The sequence below is a fragment of the Plectropomus leopardus genome, chromosome 6 (assembly GCF_026936395.1).
Source record: "Plectropomus leopardus strain MGB_pleo_1.0 chromosome 6, ASM2693639v1, whole genome shotgun sequence".
Classification (NCBI taxonomy): domain Eukaryota; kingdom Metazoa; phylum Chordata; class Actinopteri; order Perciformes; family Serranidae; genus Plectropomus; species Plectropomus leopardus.
Window position 1 is genome coordinate 25,926,154 of NC_142181.1, and position 23,902 is coordinate 25,950,055.

The 23,902-nt window shown below is 38.1% G+C and overlaps 2 protein-coding genes across 2 annotated transcripts in view; both read right to left on the reverse strand.

Annotated features, from left to right (window-relative positions):
- The window catches only part of traf4a (tnf receptor-associated factor 4a), a 48,669-nt gene extending 42,943 nt beyond the window's left edge, over window positions 1–5,726 (reverse strand). Inside the window, exon 1 of the mRNA XM_042487171.2 lies at window positions 5,183–5,726. Coding sequence (XP_042343105.1) covers window positions 5,183–5,325 — 143 coding nt within the window. The 5' untranslated portion in view covers window positions 5,326–5,726. The remainder of the gene's footprint in view (window positions 1–5,182) is intronic.
- A 466-nt stretch (window positions 5,727–6,192) lies between these two features.
- Window positions 6,193–23,149, reverse strand: nek8 (NIMA-related kinase 8). The gene is made up of 15 exons (XM_042487079.2): window positions 23,056–23,149; window positions 21,175–21,380; window positions 19,067–19,299; window positions 18,833–18,964; window positions 18,347–18,555; window positions 18,161–18,240; window positions 17,877–18,061; window positions 16,499–16,646; window positions 15,886–15,962; window positions 14,557–14,674; window positions 14,255–14,405; window positions 13,578–13,741; window positions 13,157–13,309; window positions 10,667–10,825; window positions 6,193–8,778 (listed from the first exon to the last, which is right to left on the reverse strand). The coding sequence occupies exons 1-15, from the start codon at window positions 23,100–23,102 to the stop codon at window positions 8,750–8,752; spliced, it is 2,091 nt and encodes a 696-aa protein (XP_042343013.1). The 5' UTR covers window positions 23,103–23,149; the 3' UTR covers window positions 6,193–8,749.
- Window positions 23,150–23,902: the final 753 nt, after the last annotated feature.

The window sequence follows — 23,902 nt, forward strand, 5'->3', positions numbered from 1 at the left end:
TCTTCCTGTTTCTCTTTTTTTTAATAAAGAATTAAAAGCTATCGCCGCTTGTTGGTATTGACAGTCATTTCCTCTCTTGCAGGTGCAGAATGAATGTCCTTTTTGCTCGGTTGCTGTAGTCGTTGCAATGTGTTCAAGAGCAACTTTTTGGCTGACAAACAGAGGACGTGAGGCAACGCAACAGTCAGCTTTTGTCACCACTCATTCGTTGATGTTACTGTGGTGTGTCTGGGCCGTAACGTGTTTAAATAATGGCAAGGCAGTAAAACACCGCTGTATAATATAAAATATGTCTGAAAGGAAAAAGTTATAAATGTTCACATCTACATAAATAAACCATTATATGTCCTTGTAACTACATTCTATTGTGATATAAAGCATTTATTAAGAATTTGTCCTGCTTATAAATGCTAAATACTGGGAGTTAAAGAAAAGCACTGCAGATGAGGTGGTATTTTAATTCAGTCAGGACAATTTGTACAAACAACGATGATGATGATTAACAGTGAAGAAATGTCATGCAAAAACATTCTTGCGTGTCTTGTTGCAACAGAGCAGCGAGCTCCGCAGACGGCGAGGGAGCCGTCAGGGTGAAAGTGGGCAGAGTCAGCTGGCAAGCCCGGACTGGATGTTACACAGTCTTCGATAATTACAGGAAGAGCATCAACCTCGTTGCACAATGGGCGAAGCATTAGCTAACTACTGTCTGTCAGCCTCAATAAACTTGAACTCTCCTCACAAAGAGATGCATGCGCTCGGCGGCCAAGAGGGCTGAAAGTGGCCTCAACTGGCACACTTTGTTAATTAAAGAGGTGATGAAGCAGCTTTGTTTCTGTTTGTCAGAGTCAGTGAAAGTGGAAGAGCTGCTGAAGTATCATCTGCTGTTGATGTAAATGTTTATTTGAGCTTTATTCGACCTGAGGAATGGACCAGGGACTCTTGTCTAAAGCTACAGCTGAAACAAGCTGACTTATTAATAAGAAACAATGTGATCTTTTAGATCAAGACACAAAAGCATTTTATACGTTGTAACTACAGCCTCATTAATAGTCAAAAAGTCATTTACTAATGCTTAATCGATAAATCATAGGAAGGTAGACTTATTAGTAATTTTTTAAACAAAATTTAAAAAACGAAAATTTCCCTTCAGTTTTGTAATAATACAGTTATAAATAGTATGAATTATCCAGTCTGCCTTAAAAAATGTTAGCATGTCATAAATTAAGAGTTTTAATCACAAAGTCTGAGGTTATGCATGTTGATAAGTCATTGATAAAAGTCTCCCATTGTACTTGTTAACAAATGATTATTAAAGCACTTTCATTATCAGGTCTGCAGTTATTAAAGTTGATAAGTTAGTAATAAGTTAATGACTTATAGCAACTTATGAGGATGTATTGATCATTAATAAAGCCATTATTTACATGTTATAACTCACTGGAGAATGCCTTATTATAAAATGGTATTTTTTCACTTATTACAGATTTGTGCAGAGATTGTATAAAAAGCTGCAGATTTTTCTGCAGCTGTTTTGTCTCTGTGCAGGTCAGACTTGGAGGAATCACAGTCACATCTGCACTGACATCCCGACCAAAACAGAAGCAAGAAGTTACTCAACAAAAACTTTCATAAGTCGGGAAACTTTGGTTACATTTAGTCAGTCTGTGGGAGTATAAAAAAGAGCATAAAACTAAGGACGAAGACGGAGGCGGGCAGGATGAGACAGACAAAGCGTCGGGCCAAACTCATTGATCAGCAGTGAACGCTGTTCCTCCCTCGCTCTCTTTGTGCATCTGAATTCCTGCTTTTCAACCAGATGCAATTTGCTGCTGTCTAGTAAGCAGGAGGAGGCTTCTGATGAGTCAAGGTGTACGACGAAGCACTTTGTGTATTCAGAGCCTTCATTCACATCTCCACCTCCCTCCTGTCAACTAGCAAACTGGTTTTCTGACATAAGAAGCCTACAAAGGTTTAAATGTGATATTTGTTTCTCCTGAACAAAAAAAGTGTTTTTACAAACAGAAAAAAAAGTTTTGTTTGCCTATAAGTTTTTCCTCAGGGTGATGTCAAGTTTCATCCAGTAAATGTGAGAGACATTTTAAGATGTTTGTCAGCCAATTCAAAAGTTGAATAACAAAAAGTCCACTTTTGTAACTGAAATAAAACTGCAGAGCAGAGCTTACACTGAATCACAGCACAAAAACCACAACGTTTTTTTGAGCTGTAAAACTGACTAACAATTAAAATACTATATTTAACTCCATCTGACTTCTCAAACGAGTTACTCAAACAGAAATGAGCAAACAGCTCTGTAAGTTTCTGTTATGTCTTCTTCTATTTATCTTTCCAAACACATCACTGCAGCTCTGATATGATTCATGCAACACGTCAACATTGATGTTCATCTGAAACACAAGAACTGCTCCTCTGTATCAGCTGGATATGAGTCAAAAATCCTAAAAGAACATCAGTATGGTTACACTGTGCGTGAATAAAGAATATTCACTTGCATTGACAAAATGTGAGAGAACAACTTCATGTTTTTTTTCTTAGTGTCATCCATACAACAATCTCCAGCCTGCATGTGCCAGAAAGAAACTATAAACTCTCATAAGCCAGCTCCAGAGAGCTACTTAACATCTTCCATACTACAAATGTGTAAAAAATTAAGAAAAACAACTTAAACAACTTTTACAAATATATCTTCAGACCTTCTTGGTCTTTTCGAACAGTTATTTGTCTCTAAAATGTCAAGAAATTGTGAGAAAATGTCCTTATTTTTTCCCAGTTCCCAAAGTGACATTTTTTGTCTCCATATTAAAGAGAAAAAGGCGAAATGTTTATATTTGAGGGGCTGAAAAAAGCATTTTCTTTTTCAAAATTGCTGACGTGACTTGTTAATTATTTTTCTGTTGATTGACTTATTAATTAATTGAACAATTGTTGCAGTTCTTACAATTATTTCAACTTTTATCATCTGCTCACCAGAATATTTCAGGGTGTTGTTCGGGGATGACAGCATGACACTTACTTAGTGGTTGTTTTACGTCTTTGATGTTATTGTTTTGCATCTTTTTGGTCATTGTAGTTCTCTCTGTGGTTGTTTCGCACATATTTCGAAGACATTTGTTTCTCTTCGCAGTTCCTTTTCATCTCTTTGTGGCCTTTTTGTGTCTCTTTGTGGTAATGTCGAGTTTCTACCTGGTTGGTTATTTAAATGACATTTCTCAGATGAAGGTCGGGGGAGCCCTGACACTCTTTGCCCAGTCGGCCTGTCCAGTAATCCACCTATGTCTTAAATCATAGCTTGTGCAAGAGCTAAAACAATAAGCGTTGCTGTTGAATGTGCCGTTTTCTCTGGAATTCTAACTAAATATACATCAGTTTTGGATAGTAAATCCGACAAAAAAGTCATCTGAAGACAGTCCTCGGGTGGTTGGAAAGTGTTATTTTAATATCTGATATTTTTTAGAAGAAACAACCAATCCATTAACTGAGAAAATAGTGGTCAGGATAGTCAATCATGAAAATAATAATTAGTTGCTTGCAGCCCTCGTTTGTACAGCTCAAAAGAAAGCAGGACTCACTTTCCACTTCACACAGATCACATCTGTTTGTTTTTTTTCCCAGATGTTTCTAAATGTGCCTGAAACAGCATCTGTGCAACTCAGGATCTTTGGCATCTAGACAAAACATCATACAATTTGTTTTTCTTCAAACATCAATAAACTTTTAATGACTTTTAATACAGCTGACATAAATTATTCACGTCCATACACACTCTCTCTCTCTCTTTCTGCTACAGACCAGGAAGTTTGTGATGCAAGTTCATGATTTGCAGGTAAATTGTGGTTGCTTTCATTGCTTTGCTTTAATGTATGATAGTTAGTGACAGCTTTTTTGGACAGTGCAGTCCACCTAAAGATAAAACAAAGACTTACTTTTTACAAGTCTTAACACAGACTTCAATGTTCAGCAGATTAGGAGGTGAGGGGACGAGGGGGGAGTCTGTCAGACTGCTGACCTCAGAGTGAAAGGTCCCTCAGTGGCCCCCTGACTGACACCAATGAAGGAATCTATCTAATCCTGGACTCAGGGCAGACCCAACACACACACACACACACTCTCAACCTCAAAAACCCTCAACCCTGCAACCCCACGCAGACTCAGCCACCCCTGGGGGCAAAAACACAGGCAGGATGGGGAGGCAGGGGCCCTCTGCAGGACACAAACACCACAACATGAAAGATACTAACACTAAATCAATTTACTTTGAAGATTTAATCAGGAGACAAGGACAAAATCTGCAGAAGCATACACTTACTAATAATGTGCATTATTGCAAGCCTCATTTTTTAGACTCAAGACAACAAAAACCATCACCTATAACCCATTAACAGCCAGATTGGCATTATTTTGCTTGTGCTGCTCTCCTCTCACAAGCATTTGAACCTCTAAAACCTGAGAAATTGGTTTGATTTCTTTGGAAAACATGGGGGAAAAAAGACAGTAAGCAACTTTGCAAGAAACATGCAAAAAAAGAATTAATTACAGGGGAAAAAGAAAAAGAAAATTAGAATATTAACTGGGATTTTTTGACAAAAACAATCAATAAAGACAAAGTCAGATGAATATATACACTATTTTCACCACTTTCTTAAGGTCTTAAGGTCATTTTGTTATGTATTCATAGTTTATTCCTTTTTTTTGGTGCTTATTTTCAGATAATTTGCTTGCTAATTCATTGATAATTGCCTTCTATCCATTATTTTGAAAGAAATCAAGCCAGTTTGCTCGGGTTTTAAGCAGACAACATCCTCTGCCTGTCCTACAGAAACACTTGCATGACTGATCCAAAACAAAAAGCTCTTCAGTCATGTTTCCGTGTTGACACAGTGACTCAGAAATGCATTTGACGCTGGCATATGTGCAGAGAAACACACCTGCAACTAAACAGGGGGGAGTTCAATGTGATCAATGCAGGCGATGTTTACCAGGCCCCGTGCACTGCCACAATCATTATGCAGCATGAAAGACTAAAATGAATGTAAAACCCTGCTGCTGGAAGGTGAGGACACACCTACACATCGTTTATTTACTGTTGCTCCACCGAAACTAGCCGCCGTAGTCTCTACTATCGCCTGCGGAGAGAAGGATCTCTCACAAACAAAACACAACGTACCTTAGAAATTCTTGCAGACAGGTGTCACAGAACCGATGTCCACAGGTAGACACTTGGACCGGCTCCCGCATTGCCTTGCTGCAGAGCGGACACTGAAAGCGTCTCTTTGGCTTTTCCAGAAACTTGTAATCAAACCCGGGCATCGCTACAGGTTCCGAGCGGCTGTCTCGGGCCTTCAGCTGCAGGTTAAAAGGTACAAATGTCCTCTTTGATCCTCCGTTAACTCCCCCTCCCCCTGAAAACGGGGCTATTTATTAGCTGCACTGCTGTCTAAGCCGATGAGGGGTTCATATCACGTCCCTTCGGCTACCGACAGACCGATCAAGGAGGCGAGACCTCCCTGGTTTTGTCCTCCAGCAGCCCCGGATGGCAACAAAGGAGCGACACAGCCGTCCAGGAGACGCTGCAGAGATGATCACAGATTGGTCCTGAAAGAGCTGTCCGTGCACGGTTTTGCAGCTTGGGGTGAATGTGTAGCCCTGTCCTCCTCCTGCTGCTGCTCTGTGGATGCAGTACTGACACACTGAGCACAATGCATAACCCCTCCGTCTGTTTAGGTGCACCGAGTCCCGCCTCCTCCTCAACGAAGGAGGAGTCAAGAAGCTGAAACACTGTGTTCACACCATTTTAGTCCTCTCATCTCTCCTCATGGGGTTTTAATTGGAGCTTTTGGGTGGCTGCAAATGAAATGCATTGTTTGTTTTCCATGCTTATGTGTATAATTATTAATTATTTGTCAGATGCAAGCCTTTATACTTTTATAACAAGTGCACAAACACTGGTCCTGACTTTGCAGGCATTTAAAACATATAGATCTAATTTGTAAAGTCAAAAATGAGGAGCGTTTTGTTATCAATAGTTAAGCAAAATAAAATGTCTAATTGACCTAATACAGAAGCCCATAGCAGTTAGAGTGGAAAGGTGCCCTCTGGTGGTAGAGCATACAAACACACACACACACGCACACACGCACACACACACAATGAAAAATATAATATTTCTTACTGTAATTCATGTTAAAATGTTGCTTTTATAGCGTTTATGAGAAATAAAGTATGACATATGCTTACACTCAAATAAACAAAGTGTAAATCATTGTGTGTCAGTTAAAGTAAAGAGCACATCCACACATTTAGATCATTTTTCACCTGCTGTATTGCCACTGGATTACATCATCATTACATCATCAAACAAGACAACAATGGTAAAAGATCCATGTCTCCAAAAAAGGTGAGGACATATCTTAACGAGAGAATAATTACTTCAAACACATGATTATACATTGAAAATGTGTGATTTCTTATTATAATGTCAATGAATATATTGGGAGAAAACGCACATTAATCCACAGTCTCACTGTAATATATAACAATAGTAACAATATACCACTGATGACAGCAGCTCTGTGAAGCTACATAATAAAGCAGGTGATTAATGTGAGAATAATGGGGACTGTGGAGGCAGAATAAAAGCATAGGTAATCAAGGTAATCACTTACACTACAGCTTAGTATATCTTAATTTTAAGATGGTCATATAGAACTTGTTTTAAAGTTAAGTCACGATAATGATGTTTGTTTGTTTTTTATTATTATTATTTTTACTTAATCATGTCTTAATTGGGTCCTATGACCTTTGAAACCATTTCTTTTCATGTACACATAAAAATAACGTATGTACTTAAACAAATTCACTCATAAACACCAGTCATGGAAACTACTTAACTCAAATTCTGTACCTATGTACAATTTTAAGGTACTTTACTGAAGCATTCCCATTTTAGGATACCCTTACTTCACTAGTGGCAAAAATTGTACTTTATATTTTACTACATTTATTTGGCATCTTTAAATACTATGTAGATTCAGACCAGTACAGCAAATTATTATTGACTCATACATTAAGATGAATTATTATTACTATTATTATAAGTAGGCAGCATAAGAAATATGTAAAAATTCAGCCATTGTGCATAATGAGTACTTTTACTTTTATACTGTTATTCTGAATCTTATGTTCATTTATCTCGGATAAATACTGAATCCAGGACTTGTAACACAGTGCATTTTACACTGGTGGTATTGCTAATTTTATTTTTAGGTAAAGTACTTCTTCCACCATTTTGGAAACTTCTCCACAGTCTTAAGGCATCCTATAAATATGGTTCACACATATATAAACCATCTCATTTTTACTCACAATAAATTATAACAGAGAATCTTCTTAAATTTCAGAGGTTGCGTCTGAGATCACTTATTTACCATATTGTGTTTTATTTACTGTCCACTGTTTTTTTTACGAGTGTCCATAGTGTCCAAATGTGAAAATATTCCCTATATAAGGATTCCTAAAATGGAACAAAAACTTTCTCTGCTAACAATCCCACAATGCAATCTGTCACATTTAATAGATGTCAGTGATGAAGCAAAATGTAGATGACTGATATGTGTCTATATTTACCACTCCCTGCATAGTAAAATTTAGGGATCGACCATAACCATAACTGATATTTGGAACCGATATGCATTCACAATAAAAATGATTTTTTTTCTGTCAATATTAAGAATTTGGAATATAACAAACTCCAACACAAAACTTTGTTTAAATGCCTTTGGCAAATATTTAATCAAAACTGAGACTTTCAACACTTTTTTAAAATCAGGTCAATTGAAAATTTCAATTAATAAAAAAAAACTGAATAAAAATAGTTCCCTGAGGTTTTACAAAGTAAAGGTTCCTCCCATACTTACACTTTCTTTGCACATTTTAATGAATTAAATTTATCGGCAATCATTAAAATAAAATGACAAATCAGATAACTGGCTGGTACAGGCCAATAATCTGTTGACCCCTAGTAAAATTGACTGTCTGTTATGCAGGGAGTAGTGAACGAGTGAGTGATTTCAAAAACAGTCATTTATCCTGAACAAAACATCATTCTCTGCTTTGAAATCTACTGTTGACTTACAAATGTATTGGAGGACTAATCCAATAAAGCACAATGTGAGCGCTGACGATGTGATAGAGATTAACGCATTGGGTTCACTTGACTGATGAGTTACTAAAAACTCAAGTGGCTTTTATTCTTTCTGTGCATTGATTCTTCTCGTTCACCAGTGGCTTAAGAGCGGTTAAACCAGTTTGACTTTTACTGGCCTTCATTAGACCAACTTCACGTGAGAGAGGACAATGGCTCTCCACATGTAAGCTGCTTAATCACTTCCTGTAATCTATCTTCAGAAACAGCATTGCAACATTCCTTTAACCTGTTGTGAGATACACCTGCTGCAACACAAGGTTTCACCTTTTCTGTGCTTTGTTGCACAATATCAAACCTCCGAATGAAACAAACATTCATTCCTGAAGACAAAGAGAGAAAGAAAAAACTGCATAGAGAGGAAGACCAAGTGAGAGTCTGAGGCCGCAGCTGCAGTATGAAAGGGAATCTTTCAACTGCAGCACAGACGGGCCTCTGGGAGGGGTTATATTCAGAGGAAGCTTCACCTCATGCCACTGCTGGGCTACATGACGACCGCTGAGTGGGTGTGGGTTCGATTTTAGGACAAATTCATCTCGGGGCTGGTTCTTCAAGCAAAGCTGAAATAAGAGGGAAGAAAGGTGAAACATCAGAAAGAGCTGAAATTATGAGTTGATTAATAGATTACTTGGTTACTGTTTACACAATTGATTTCAGTCATTTTTCAGCCAAAAAAAATCCCCAAATTTAGGGTTTACATCATCTTAAATGTGAGGATTTGTTGCTTTTCTTCCTCACATATGATAATGTATAACTTTTTATATTTTGGTTTTCAACTTATCATCAAAAAGAACAAGAAAATGTTAAAATGCCACCTATAATTGGAATATTTCAGAATTTCTTGACACATGTTAGAAAAAGCAATTATCTATTAAATTAGAAAATAATCAGCCAAATAACCAATATCTTTGACAAAGCGATAAATCTGTTTGCCAATAATGAGTTAAATATCGATACAACCTTGTCTACAGTCTCTACAGCCAACACGAAAACAGGATCCCCCCCAGTTACATGGCTGTTACACATGGATGTGCAACACTGTTAAAAGCTCCTTTTCATATTTTTATTTTATTCACTTTTTTTCTGTCTTTCAATTTGGGATTGAAACGTTGCAATTTTTTTAAGTAATAAAATTGAGTATTATTGCTCCCCTCAGCAGGCAGAAATCACAGTTACAGTTTTTTGTCCTAAGCACTCCAACAAGAAAGATGCGTACATGTTTAGCACACAAATTGCATAGTTACATCTATGGTTAGGGCTGCAACTAACGATTATTTTCATTTGCAATATGCGTAAATTTCTTTCTTTTTTTTGCATTCATTCCCTATTGGGTTTTGGTATGTGAACTGCTAATTATCTGGCTTTAACATGTCTGGTAAAGTGTCTTAATGCCTGAAGAATAATGAGGTTTTACATGCTTTCAGATGATGCATACTTAAAAATACAAATATTATAAAGTCGTCAGATTTCAAAAATTTCAATATGTGCAGAAAATATGAAAACAGTATTGGTTTCCTTTGTACAGTGACACCTAAATCTCAACAGGGACAAAAGTCTGCCGTTCATGCAGATCACCTGAGAGAGATTTGGACTCAAATCAACCTGAGCAGCTAGCAGACTTTCACTCCCTGGCTACTCAGGATGCACATAATTCTTTAATAAAATCATGTTTTTTTCTGGGTTGAAAGTAAAGTGTTCATACACTGCTTTTTAAAATATTCTGTACATGAAAACATGCATCAAGACTGTTCCAATGAGGTGAACCAGTTTCTGGTCTGATCAGCATCTCAGACCCTGCTAATGACCTCTATGAGTGTTAGGCTCATGTCCTTGTCACATGGTGCAGGTAAAGGAAACATTTAAACAGCAGCCGTGTAGCCTGCAGTGAGGATTACCAACATCTCTGTTACTTATTAAATTGTGATGCAGTTTAATCTTCTCTAAATCTGCAGCTATTTTCTATTTGGAGTGTAGAGGGATGATTTAATCCCACTTTCACTGTTATTCAGTTTTCATTAGAGTCTGTGACTTTTGCACTGTCACTATTTTTTGTACTGTGACAAAGAGGGACGAATTGCTGTTTTCTGTTCCTCTCAGTAAGAGGTCTATGGCCATGTCATTAATTTCAGTCTTTAATCAAGAAATATGGTGCAAAATTAAAAAATATTATTACATTTGGCATGTAGATGGTAAGGTTTTAGAAAATAGTTTGTGATTTTGTGACTGTAATACTTAAGAATGTATGACTGTATGAAACAAAGCAAGTCATTTTGTAAGTGGGTGAGCTTTCAGACTTATTAAGAAGTCTCAGTGCATCTGTGTGTGTTATCAAGAGAAGCTTGACTCGACTTCATCTCTCATCTGGGGATTAACACTCTCAGTTACATTTCACCACCATCCCAACATCTCACAGTGTTTGTTAACAAAGGCTAATAAGCGAAATATTACGTTTCACTGCCAGCAAAGTGTTGCCATGACAACAAGCCACCGATGTCACCGTGAACGGGTGAGTCTCGTCAAGCTGCACCGCCTTCGGTATCCCAGAATCCTCCTCTTTTCTTCCGAGGCGGCCGCGGGCCCCCTTTCCCCAGGTGTACACCTCCCCTTCTGTGGAGGAGAAGGAGCTGGTCACCGTTTTCTCAGGACGCATTAATCCACACAAATCTTTAACTAACAGCTCTGTCTCTCCTGCAGTGGCAGCATAATGGCTCTATCTGGAGGAAAGCTGAACAAAGACTTCCCTCAACAAAGGAAACCTACAGGCCCGACTGCCACTGCTGGCTTTCTCCCCGGGGAGCCAATCGCTGGCACAATATGACATTTTACCCCCAAAACACACACTTCCGACATAGAAGCACAAAAACACACATATCTGTTATCTTTTAACCAATGTGTCTAAAGAAACAGACCAATGGTTTTGTATGTTTATCCCATTACCTAAATACCCTGTATAGTTTACATTACTGCTAACCATTTTTCCAAATCATACCATATGTTCCATGTAACCAACATTCAGTTTATGTCAGTTTGACATGAAAATAAACTTGCAGGAACTTGAGACTTGTTCGAGTAACAAAATCCATCACAGCGGACATTCAATCAACTCTGTTTTGGAGTTAAAGTTACACTACAATTGTGTGGTCACATTGATGCTCACAAGGAATGTTTAAACTGACTCTCATTAAATCCTTCTTTTTTTCTCCAAAGCAGCTAAACCACAGCTATCTGAGAGATGTTGTCTTAATTCAGGGCTGAGATGAACCCTGTTGTGTTTATTTGTGCAACTCCTACTCATACATGTCTCCAAACAACAGTTTTTAAGGGAAGGGTTAACAATAAGGGACAACAAAGACTGTCTTTTTGAAAATGCTTCTTTTGTGTACAAGTGCTTGTTGGAAACTGCTGGAGAATTGCAACCATTTTCATGTAAAAACATGAAATTCACATAATCCATTCTTAGAAAATATGTGGGTGCTTATTATTTGCCTTTCAGGAATAATAACCAGACAACGTGGCTCCTATATGAAATGCTTTTTGACAGCTAATTGTTTAGTTTCAGACAATCAGGGTTTTCTTGAATCCACCAACAAGAAGAATTTCATATTAGTCCTTCTATGCAACATCATCACCATGCAGTGATTTTAGAGTCCCTGTACACCTGTAGTACATCCACACAGGTGATTTCCTCTAGTTTGGCTACTTAGACCTTCTGTAATGGTGCAGTCAGACAGGATTTTGCTTTTCAGCCATTTCTTTATGGAAAGGGGTGAGATACATTCACTTCTGGTTGCATATTGACCCGCCTCTTTCACTTTATCCAGAGTTTAATCTAACTGTAGTCATACAAAATCTTGAGGCTCTCAAACTTCCAGTTCTCAATCAAGAAATGTTCTCTATTGTATTTCTTGTTTTACAACTGCACAGCAAAATAATATAAGCAGCAGAAAAGGGATGCTCTTTGGCTGCGTAAATGTCAAAACAGTGACACTGTTAGATAAACACTGCTAAAAAACTTAACTGAGAACCTAAAGGACAGCCATAATTAGCAAGCTAGCCATGCTAGCTCCTGCAGTTAGTGTTTACAATGTTGCCCGCAGTATTTCCTATCTCTTTTCATTTTTTGCACACCATGCCAGTAAATTGCACCACACAAATTTCCGTCTGATGGCAGATTAAGGTCTGTGTGATGGACTGCTCCATGACTCTGCTGTTAGCTTTGTTGCACCTGTTAAGTCAGGAAAAATCCAGCTTTTATCATTCTTCAGGCTCTGAAACACCAAGCCGAGAGTCAGCTGTCGATCAGGATTGGGCCTTCAGTGAGCGCCTGTCTACTGTAGTTTTTCATTTGTGTCCCGCACCATTGGTGCTAGTCAGCCATAGTCAGCTGTTTTTCATCTGATTTAGCATTGTGAATCAGAGTCCGAGTCGGTGGAGCCCATTGGTGAGTAAAAACCCTCTGACTGACCATTCAGCTCGTGAGGAAAGTAAACACAACAGAGTGAGACTGTAACATACAGATTTGGGTAAGATTTAGCCATTGAGCCCTTTAGCAACACGGTTTGTCACTGTTTGTGTTTTTGTTTGCTAGCGTACGGTATCATTTATTCTTTCAGCATTGGGCTGTGTTGTCAATGTGCTCACTGGCTAACTAGCATTTTGATCCGTCCCGTCAGTCTTCGAGCTTCCCTTTGTGAATGACGAATATGGACTACCGCCACCAACTGATATGACTTATTTCCTCTCATGCAGGTGCAGAACACACGACAGGCGAGTTCTGGTCTTTGACTTCGGTTCAGTGTGTCTGGGCCTTTATTAGTTCACTTAATCTAGAGACCTCCTATATAATCCAGCCTTCAACCTGATTAGAAGAATCATTATACTGGAAACACCCGTGCAGGGCCTTAAAAAACAAAGTTTTTACCACATAGTTTGACTCACCAGATCCGATAGCTAAGGTGAAAGCATCTCCACAGGCAGCCATGGTGATGCCCTGCAGCCCGGGCACCGGGTACGGCACACGGCTGCTACGACGGGAACTACAGCCCATCTGGCCATGCTGGTTGCTGCCGAAGGTGAAACACTGTCCTCTCTCTGGAAAATGTGGGTGAAGGCAATGTTTCATTTTATAAAATCAAAATAAGATTTTGACACAATAACTGATTATTAGCAGGCTCATTTTATGCCAAAGGTGTTGAAGAAGAAAGACCGCACCTAGAAAACTTGTTTGGCTAGCACTAAATGACACAGTGACCTTCTTTTATTTCACATCATTATGGAGACAATCACTCTGAGATGTATCCCTTCAAAAAAGTCTAATTGATGAATGCGATTTGATAGATTAATAATTGGAATATTTTACCTGTAACAGCAACAGAGTGGGCTGTCCCAATGTCAATGTGAACAATCTTCTCACTGTTTAGTGGGGCTGATTGGACAGGAGTGTAAGAATGGACTTCTTCCACCTGATTTGAGGGATTTGGTTCCTCTCCAGCTGTTATTTTATCCAGGCCGAGCTTGTTGAACCTGAGCGCAACAAAATCAAAGCACTTAAAACAGAAAGAAATACAAAAAACTGCATTTATGACATTCCTTTAAACAACTCCTTGTATATGTATTTTCATCACATTAATATCTGTTATTCCTGTCTCTTTGTCTGCTGAGCTGCAGGTATCTGAACAATGCTGCTTATGCTGATACCTGAAATTAATACTGTTTCTTTTATGGTTGGTTCACCTACACAAACAGTCCTACATTCTGCCTTGACCTCTGAAAGAAAGACAGATTACCAATGACAGAAAGGTGTTTGTCATTTTAGGAGAATGCTGCCGCACAGGTTGTGCACCATGAAAATGTCTCAGTGCATAATCGCCTGTAATCTATGATCACTATAAGCACATGAACAATTTTATACATATACATGCACTGGCTTTGTCTTGTCATATTAAATGAGATGTTTCACTGCTGATCATTAGCTCACGTCAGTCAGTGACATGTTTATTGAGAATAATGGCCGTATTTTTAGGTGAGAGTAATTACCTGTTGCTTCCACATGCCACAATGCTGTACTGGGTGCTAATAATCATAGAGCAGTCGACTCCACACATCACCCTCTGGGCCTCAAATTCCACAGGTAAACACACCTGCTGTGGAGAGTTGTGGGTGTCTTGGGTGCCTAGCCCGAGGCGACCTAGCAGACAGCGGGACAGAAACAAGGACAGAGACTGGACAATTGAGCTGTGTGCTGAGATGCTGCTGCCATAAATCAGTCGCATAAAATCAAACACCGAAAGATGAATGCTGAGATAGATTTGAAAACAACCAGCTCATTTACTACATACCATTGTCTCCTCTTCCCCAGGCAAATACTTCTCTCTCATTGGTCACAGCGAGTACGTGGGAAGCACCGCATGACACCTGAACCAGCTCGTAGCCAAGGAGTGCTTCGACTATCTTGGGCTGAAAAAAACAGAAAGAGTACAGAAGCGTCATCGCTGAAATCTTTCCATTAAAGAATTTATTCAAAAATCTGTAGGGAGGCAGCATCCTGGTTGTCCAGTCTTTAACAGATTTACAATAACTGCAACATCCCTGGTTAGATAACGCCAGTTGCATGTCATATTAATATTTGTCTCCTGTTGTTGTCTGTCTGCCTCTCTACTATCATCAGTCCAATAAAGGTTAAGGGGAAACGTTTGCCCCAAATTCAAAATTACATATTTTTCCTTTTACCTATAGTTCTGTTTATCAACCTAGATTGTTTTGGTTGTGCATCTGCTCATGGATGAGAGGCTCGTTCTTGTAACAGGGTGAAATGTAAACATTAATGGCATCCGCCTTGGCTGAGCTGTCCTTTCAGCTACTTCAGTGGTGCTAGGCAAGCTAGCAGGAGATGATCTGTGGATTAACTTGAGTAATCAGGTCATGATTTCTGAAAAGAGACATTGCTGTTGAGTTTTTCAAATATATTTTTTTGGCACTTTAGTAACTCAAGCCAAAAGCCATCTAGTTCCATTATTTTGGAGAGAAGGCAGACATCTCTATGGCTTATATCTTCAACACTCGGCAACTCAAGCAAAAACAGTCTAGAATGATAAATAGCACTACAGGAAAGAGGGTAAATATGTATTTTTGATTTTGGGGTGAACCGTCCTTTTAATATTTTAAAATAAATTTGTAGAAAAAAGTGTTGTTATTTTTAATTAATGCTTTATTCTAAAATGTCTGTAATTTTTTTTATTATTATAACAATTATTATTATTATTGTGTTTATTTTATTACTGTTCAAATTGTTACTATTTTCATTATTTCTTTAATTTATATTATTTTATTATTATTTCAATCGTTATTATCATTATTATTATTATTGTTGTTATTCTTTTTATTATTATCAGAATTATTATTATTTTATATATTATATTTTGGGCATGTTTGTCATTCTTCTGGGCATATCTTCACATATTTTGACAGCAAATGAACATCACAGCAAGTGATTTAGAGTTTCTAATATTTGGCCTCACTGATTGAAAGAAAGGTGTGCAAACATAAGACATGTTTGTTTAATGTAATGCATGACTCTTGTATTAGACTGCATCATGTTTTAGTTGGGTGTATCTAATAAAAATGGAAAAATGTTTAAAGTTTTTTTCCTCTGAATGGCAGACACATACCTGTGTTACATCATTGAAGTTACCGTGTCCCAGGCAGCCGTTGCTCCCACTTCCAAATGTCATGATAATGCCTCTGTCTGTAGATTGAAAATAAAAAGAGGGGATTAGAGACACTATTAGTTGATGAGTGTAGGTGTATTCTCATGTGGTCCAACACAATGCTTCTAATCCTCATCTAGGAAACGATAATCTGTGTCACTACAGCGAAAAGTGATGAAATTGAGGCAACTGAGCTCAGAGAATGGGCCTTTAATCCTGTGTTATATGCTCTGCAGTGCTGGATGGACCGATGACAGCCTCCTAAAGCACACTGACTAACAGAGCACCACAGTTTGAGCTAGATAAAAAAGTGCTTCAAAACTGCCAGGAAAGCATGGTTTATTTTACAAGCATACCCATGCTATCTGATCAAGTCTGGAAAAAGAGCTGACAGTATCCACACGTTCATATGTGCGTTCAAATACTGAGTCAGCATTTTACAGTCATGTGGTGCAGCGTGAGAGTGCAGAAAACAGAGTAAACATTGATTTCCTTCAGTAGAGCTCCCCGCAAAGCTGACTGGGCACAGATGTGATTTCTCTGATGGTTATACAAAGCAGAAAAGCACACCAACCTGTCATGCAGGTGGTAAAAAGATCGCCACAGGACACAGACTTGATGGTGACTCCAGACTGACCCTCGAGAAAACGTGAAATGAACTGAGGCTGCATCTGCTCTACCACACCGGGCAGACTGGCCTCACCAGACCCCACTGATGGAGCCTGTGACAAAAAAGTGATTATTAGTCTAAAAAGGGCTAAAAGAGTGAGAGTGTAACAATTTCCTGGAAAGCATACGTAACTAAAAATGTTGAAAGAAAAATCCACCCTCTGATACATCGTTAGGAATCATAAATCTGTGATGTTCTGCCATCCAGCAGTTATTTTATTATTAAGTACCCATATTCCCGAGCCACCTTCATGTAACTCAACATTTTACTAGAGATTCTTAGAATTGAGAGAAATCCAGTTCAAAAACATACTTTTGGGAAACTGATGATGTCTCTCACACTGAAGCAACCCTGCTGATGTAGAAATAACAATCTCTGTCTCTTCAACACTGAATTTTCCTTTCGAATGTCGCCTTTGTGTCTACAAAGAAACTCTCTAAGGGGCTAGTGCAAAAACCAGATTTGTACTACTGATAATTTTGGTACATGAAAAACAACAAACTACTTGTAAAACTGAACTACACTCTATCAATAAAGGTGGTAACTGGAAGCATATAGGGTTCTTTGGCTTCTCCACAATTGAAAAATGCTTTCTGGTTGCATGTGGTTCTCCATACCTTGAACCCTTTCAGAGTGTCCTAACCCTTCAAACAATAGCGCTGTGAAGTTGTGGTTATTTATTTTAATTTATTTTGGCATCTGTCCAAGGACTGTTGTTCTCCATGTTGTCCTCCATAGAGCTCTGCTAACAGCAGCATGGATTCTGCTTAACACTAAACAATCTGAGCATCTGGACTGAGTCAAATCTGTAGAAATCCTATTGGAATCACAAACTATTTTCATGTATGTTTTTTTATTTCATTTTTTTGCTGTCCAAACTTTCTAGAATCAATCTTGATACAATCCAGATATGCCAACAAACAAATTTGGGCTGACAGACTAAACAAGTCCTTATATTCCACTCATCATGATTCTAGTTTCACAGGTTAGCCTGGGGCCAAATGAACAACATCCAGAAGCTAATGGTTCTGGGAACAACCTCAGTCCTTCAGAATGAACCCTTTTGGAACTTTTATTTCTAAGAGTGTATTTGTAAAACCGTATTTTCCTAGTTATCTGTAAAAATCAAAAAATCAAAATAGTACATCAACTACTTCACCCAGGAGTACAGTGTAAATCAAAGTTGTTCCTTGATAGACAGTGAGGGAGGATTTTTGCTTGATAATGCATGACTGAGAATTTAAAAAAGCAACAACATTAACAAGTCAAAAAATACCCAGACCTCCCACGTAATCAGACGGCCAGACTTGGTCACCCCCATTTTCTGAGTTCGACCCAGAGACACTTGGAGCACCTCAGTGTTGAGCATCGGCAGGCGGAGAGGCACTGAGATTCCACTTCCCCACGTGTACACCGAGGACAGTGGGAGGGAATGCACCTTCCCTGATCCTAAACCCACTGATCCATCTGTTTAATCCCAAGAAATTACAATCAAATGTATAATTTAACTATGATCAGCCTGGTGCACCTTTTTTTGTTGTCAAATAATGATGTAATGTGCCTGACCTCTGGACCTGTTAGTAGGAACTCTCCCTCCTGGTCGACCTTGAGGACCAGTCTGCACAGTAGACAGTGGTTTCTCTATCCTGCAACATAGAACAAGAAAGAACTCATTCCACAAAACATACGAAATCTTTAACTCAATTTCATGGAGACACCTGTCTTATCATGAGTTATGCCTTAAGGCAGTACCTGCGCATTTTGACATTTCCTATATCTGTGTAGAGATTAAGCAGAGGCCTGATGCATATGGGAAGAGCCATTATTTCATTGAGTTGAGGCCGTTTGGATGGATCCAGATTGAGCATGTTGAGGATGAGCTGTCGGAGTTCTGGGCTGTACCGGTCTGAGATTGGAGCAAATGTGCCGCTCATAATCTTCAGAACGAGGGCGGGTAGATTCTGAAAGCAAAGTAAAAGAAAAGTATATTTCTCTATACTGGCATCAGAGCGATTGTAACGCACCACAATTTTTTCTATAAGTATCTCTGATTCTGATATGTAAAAAAACCCAGATAATCTACCCAAAATCTTTGCCAAAGGAGTACAATTTTCACATTTGTGCCTCATTGTGGATGTCGTAGTGGGTATACTTCAAAAGCTAACACTAACATAGAATTATTTAAATCACTTAATTTAAGTAAGTGAGGGATGTTGGTGAAGAAAATGTTTTTCATACAGCTGCCTCGAAGGCTCTCTTCAGGCTCGCTAGTTCATAGAGCACGCAGCCCAAAGCCCAGATGTCACTCTTCTGGTTATATGGCTTTCCCTCACACAGCTCTGGGGAGATGTAGCACGGTGTCCCCACCACCTGCAGAGTGAAGAGAAGGAAGCACTGACTTGAGGTGGCACATGTTAGGACTCAACTTGTCAGAAAATGTATGTTGCTGCAGCAAACACAAACTCAACTCACAGTGTAAGCTTTGCTCTTGCTGACAAGGATTTTGGAGATGCCAAAGTCACCAATTTTGACGATCATCTGGTGCTTGTCAAGAAGAATGTTCTGTGTCTTAAGGTCTCTGTGTAAGATTAGTTTGTTGTGGACGTGGTACAGGGCGAGTAAGATCTGTACAAAGAAGTGAAGGATGGTGTCCTCGTCCAGCAGAGAGTTACAGCGCTTCTGTATGTAATCAGCCAAGGTACCACCTGCATGAAGAAAACATTGAGAATAAGAGAATAAACAATTAAGATAATTTCTGTTCGTTAAAATCATTATAACGTAGAAAACTATTAAGTTACTGGGTTGAGTGAACAGCAGTGAGAGGGTGATATCAAAGCATATAAGCTATGGATGTAACAGATGTAACAGCAGATGTTCATGCTGCACAGGTAAAATGCTCATGAGAATGCAGATCCACAACATAAACATATTTTTATCTGCTACAATGAAAGAGTATGGCACAGATATTTTGGATCCCATGCTAATGTGCAATTTCTGCTTCAGGGTCAGAACTTAAACTAAACTTTACATCCCCCATCTATAAGCCCTCTTAAAGTCAGGAAAAGTATTATACCATTTTTAGCAAAGCCAGTCATAAAACAAAAGCTTTTTTGGTTTCCTGTTAAGCTTTTATTTAGTTTAGTTGAACTTACTATGGTAACAATATGGCATGAAAAGAGAAATAATTAAAACAAGTCAGTGAGGGAAAAAACCCTTTTCAAAGTTTATGAAAACATTTGAGGACTTGAAGGAGTGATATAGCTTAGAAAATTAGGACTTGTTTTAATTTATTTCATTATAGATTTTTACAGTTTGGATATTATCCTATATAAACAAAATACAAATCCTGAAAACCTTGAATGCACTGCTTGATGTAATGATGCAGATGCACATTGGAATAAGATTCAGGGTGATCTCAGCGCTATAACAAAATCTAAGAGACTGTTAAATGTAAATGCTAGAATAAAAGAAATTCTGAGATATGCAATACCCCAGGAGGACAAGTTGTGTACGCTGAAAATGGTACGACCTGAACCCCTACTATAAAACAATGGTTAGAAATTATAAAAGAGATTTATGCTATGGAAAAAACACAAACCATCATCTTCAGTTGAGAAAAAAAAAACATAATAAAAACACTAAATGGGATGGGGAACCTTTATATTTCACTGTGATATATGCAGTCTGGGAAAAAACAGGAGCATCAGCACCAGGTCCACTAAGCTGGTAAACAGTTTTTTTTCACAGGCAGTCAGACTCTTAAATGCCCAGCACACATGTCTGCCCTCCCCCATCAACCCCAATCTAGAGATTCAAGCATGCTGCTCTTAGCAGTGCTTTTAGTGGATAAATGACAAAACACGATGCACTTTGTGAACACTGAAAAGGGCCCTTCATGACTCTACAATGATGCACTTTATAGATTTTTTAAAATTATGGCGCCTATAACTTTCTCAAGACTTTAATCTAGTAATTTATGACGTTTATTTCCTCATCTTTTTTTCTGCTATCTATTATTGACTTGAACTGACTTGCACTTTTTTGTGTTTTGAGGGAAAATGTAATTTTGTTTTTTATGTATGGGAGTGCATAATGAAGATGACAAATAAAGGAAAACTAAATCTTAATCTGAAAATCTAAATCTGAAACAAATATCAGTATAACAGTCTTAGTACGCTGTGGCAGTTCCACCTGCAAATTAAGCAACTAAAGAACCACAAAGACAAGAAAATGTGGTTTAGAAACATAATCCAGAGATTGAGGAGTCTTGACTCTGAACAAAAGAGCAGCTAGAAGTACCTCGGAGGAGGATCTTAGGTTGAATATTGGCTCTGGCTCGTGTTGCAGAATTTTGGACTAAGTGGCAGCAATCTACCCTTTTTTTACATTACACCTTTTAATATAACAGAGAAGTTACCTTACAGAGCATTGGGTTTAAAAATACCTCACAGACTGATGCTAGATGTTGACATGTGAACAAGTAAAGGTATGGAGCCCTAGAGCACTAAACCATGGGAAAAATGAACTGTTAGACAATGAACAAAAGGGGGTCATGTAATAAGATATTACGGTAAACTTACCTGGTGCATACTCCATAGCAATCATCAGGGCCTTGTCTTCCAGGAAATTCTCATAGTATTCAATGATATTTGGATGGTTGAGCAGTTTCAGGACCTGACACTCGTTCTGAGCCGCCAGACGCTCGTCTCGAGACATCTGCTCCACTGGGATCTCCTTCAGGATGACAAAAGCCCCGTCACTGCGCCTGCGGCACAGGTGAACGATCCTGACAGGGGAGGAAAATAAAGAGAAATTAGATGTGCATTTTGTTTCTTAAACAACATAGTAGGATAATCTTTGGTTGTTTAAATCCGGTGTGATAGTTTTGTTTTTGACAAGCAAGCATTTGTATGATTTTAAAAAAGCAAATAAAAGTGAATGAAAAATCAGTGGGGTAAAAGCTTTGCATTATTCCTTTATGTATGTATTTGCTCGAAAATGCAACGTAGAATAAACAATATTCTCTGGATCACAAAAGAATGATTCCTGTCACAGTGTTTTATTTTTGTTGTGCTATTTTTAAGAGCTACTGTACTGTGTTTTAATGTTGTATGTAACCTTACAAATCCATACACTGATGGTTATGTGGTCCACCTTAAAAAGGGGAAATAACGTGAAAGGACACACAAACATGGCATTTTCATTAGCTTATTATTTATGAGGAGGGTTAGTGGGTGTCCAAGACCAGTCAGAAAATCACTACACATGTAGCTCAGATGTAATACACAAAAATACAGATTTACCTGTTTTACAGATTGTTTAACTCCCTGTCAAGCCCCCCCAGACACCCACCAATATCCCATTTATGTATTTATTGTACCTTTTTATTTATTGTTCTGTTTTTTTCCTTTTATGTTGTTTTTTGGTTTGTGTTTTTTTTCTTCTCTTTTTCTGTTTCTTGATTTCTGGTGCTACAGTTACAACAATAGAAAAAAATATGGTGATATGTAAACATATGTAAATGTTGTACTTCTTTTGCTTTCACAAAAAATATACAAGTTTACATTATTGTCTTTATGCTTCAGTAAGCTATATAATGCTGTAAGACAAAAAATTGCAAGCAAATTCGTCAAATAGGCTCATTATATCTCATCAGATATCTTATGATTGCACCTTATGACTGTTTAGTGTAAAGTTTTAATCTATAAAGTAAATGGTATATCTGGTAAATAAATCTAGTTGTGTAGAAAGTACATATTACCCTCTGAAATGTTGTCAGCTATATGGTCTGACAAAGTGGGAATACTGAAGTGAAGTACAATTTTAACAATGTACAGTTGTACAGTACAGAATCTGAGTGAATACACTTTATGACTTCCCACCCCTGCACAGCGGATAATTTAATATTTAATCATTTTAAATACGGTAAAAATGAGCAAAGTAACGCTTGTCTGCTCATGTTTTTTTTTAACAAGTTACAATTTGTTTATTGTAACTTTTCCGGCAACTTATGTCTTTAAATAACAACTTTGACTGTGAAATAAGAAGTAGGTTGTATGCGATGCGGATGCAATAACTCAGATGACTGCTTAGCTAACATTGCCGTGCTATGACGTAAACAAACAAACTTTTAGAAAGGAAAAAAGCCACACAAACTGTAATTGGTAAAACCTATAAAGTTTGTTTATAGGTTAGAAATCCTGATTGGCTTTGGCAGTAAGATTAAACACACAGTGCTAGCTACCGATTACTTTTTAAATACCCTTTTTACGTAAACCTTTCTAGACGTCCTCTTCTAAGAGTGGCGCACATTTGACGGATCCCGTTACATTTTTGGTGAAGAAAAGCGGACTTCAAGCTTTCTTAATTTACGCCTGAGAACACCACATTTTCCCAAACACAGCGCGAATAACAGACGTGTGAGACAAAAACGGCCACACAGTTTAAAAGTAAGAGTTTACCCAAAAGCTCCTCTTCCGACAACTTTGATTTTCTCATATTTCTCCATCGCTGCTCCCTAACATTTCCGCCGTCTCCTGGCAACCCGTCCCTACTACTATAGGAAGCGACGAGGGACAAAAAACAGGAAGGCGGGTAAAAACGGAGAAAAAAGGAGGCTCGCGAAATTTATGTAATGATCACTGCTGATGACGCATATTAAAATCATGTTTTCAGTCACAAAGGAAGAGATTTAGAAACAGATAAAATAGTATTCTTTAGAATGATACATAAGCTAAGATAAATACAGTGTAAGCAGCTTGAACAAATGCAGCAGATGCAGTAGGTGAAATAACGGGTGCATGTATAAGTGTTGGCAAAAGTAAGACTTTTTATACAGAATCATGGATGGATTACTGAACAGGTCGACAGGGCACAGCAGGTCAAAAGTGTCAAGGTCCTCCCTGAATTTTACCTGCAAAATGTCACTCAAATTAACACACCAACCAAGAAGAGACACAAAAACACCACAAAGAGATGCAAAGTATATTTAGACAGACACAAAATAACTACAAAATGGTGAAAACAGCCATAAGGAGATACAAAATTATTACAAAGCCACAGTAAAAAAGTATTGAGACTTACTTGTGACTTGTAAAACAATGACTTGGTCTCACGTACAGTCAAACAAGAGACACTATGAGTCTAAAAGACTAGACTAAATAGCTCACTATCTGACAGTAATTATTCTAACAAGTTTATTTATGTAGCACTTCTAAAAATCAGCAATTAACGGGGGCTTTGCAAAAATGACATTAATGATGAAGTCCTAAATCATTTTATTAATTACATCTGTGCTTTTCCTACTGT

What these genes read in the sequence shown, in the direction of transcription:
- nek8 (XM_042487079.2), bottom strand. Translation starts at nt 23,102, where the DNA reads ATGGAGAAATATGAGAAAATCAAAGTTGTCGGAAGAGGAGCTTTTGG. An exon ending in TTTTACCACCTGCATGACAG is followed by an intron (nt 15,963 to 16,498) that starts GTTGGTGTGCTT and finishes TTCAATCTACAG; the next exon opens with ACAGAGGCATTATCATGACA. An exon ending in CACCTTAGCTATCGGATCTG is followed by an intron (nt 10,826 to 13,156) that starts GTGAGTCAAACT and finishes TCTCCTCCACAG; the next exon opens with AAGGGGAGGTGTACACCTGG.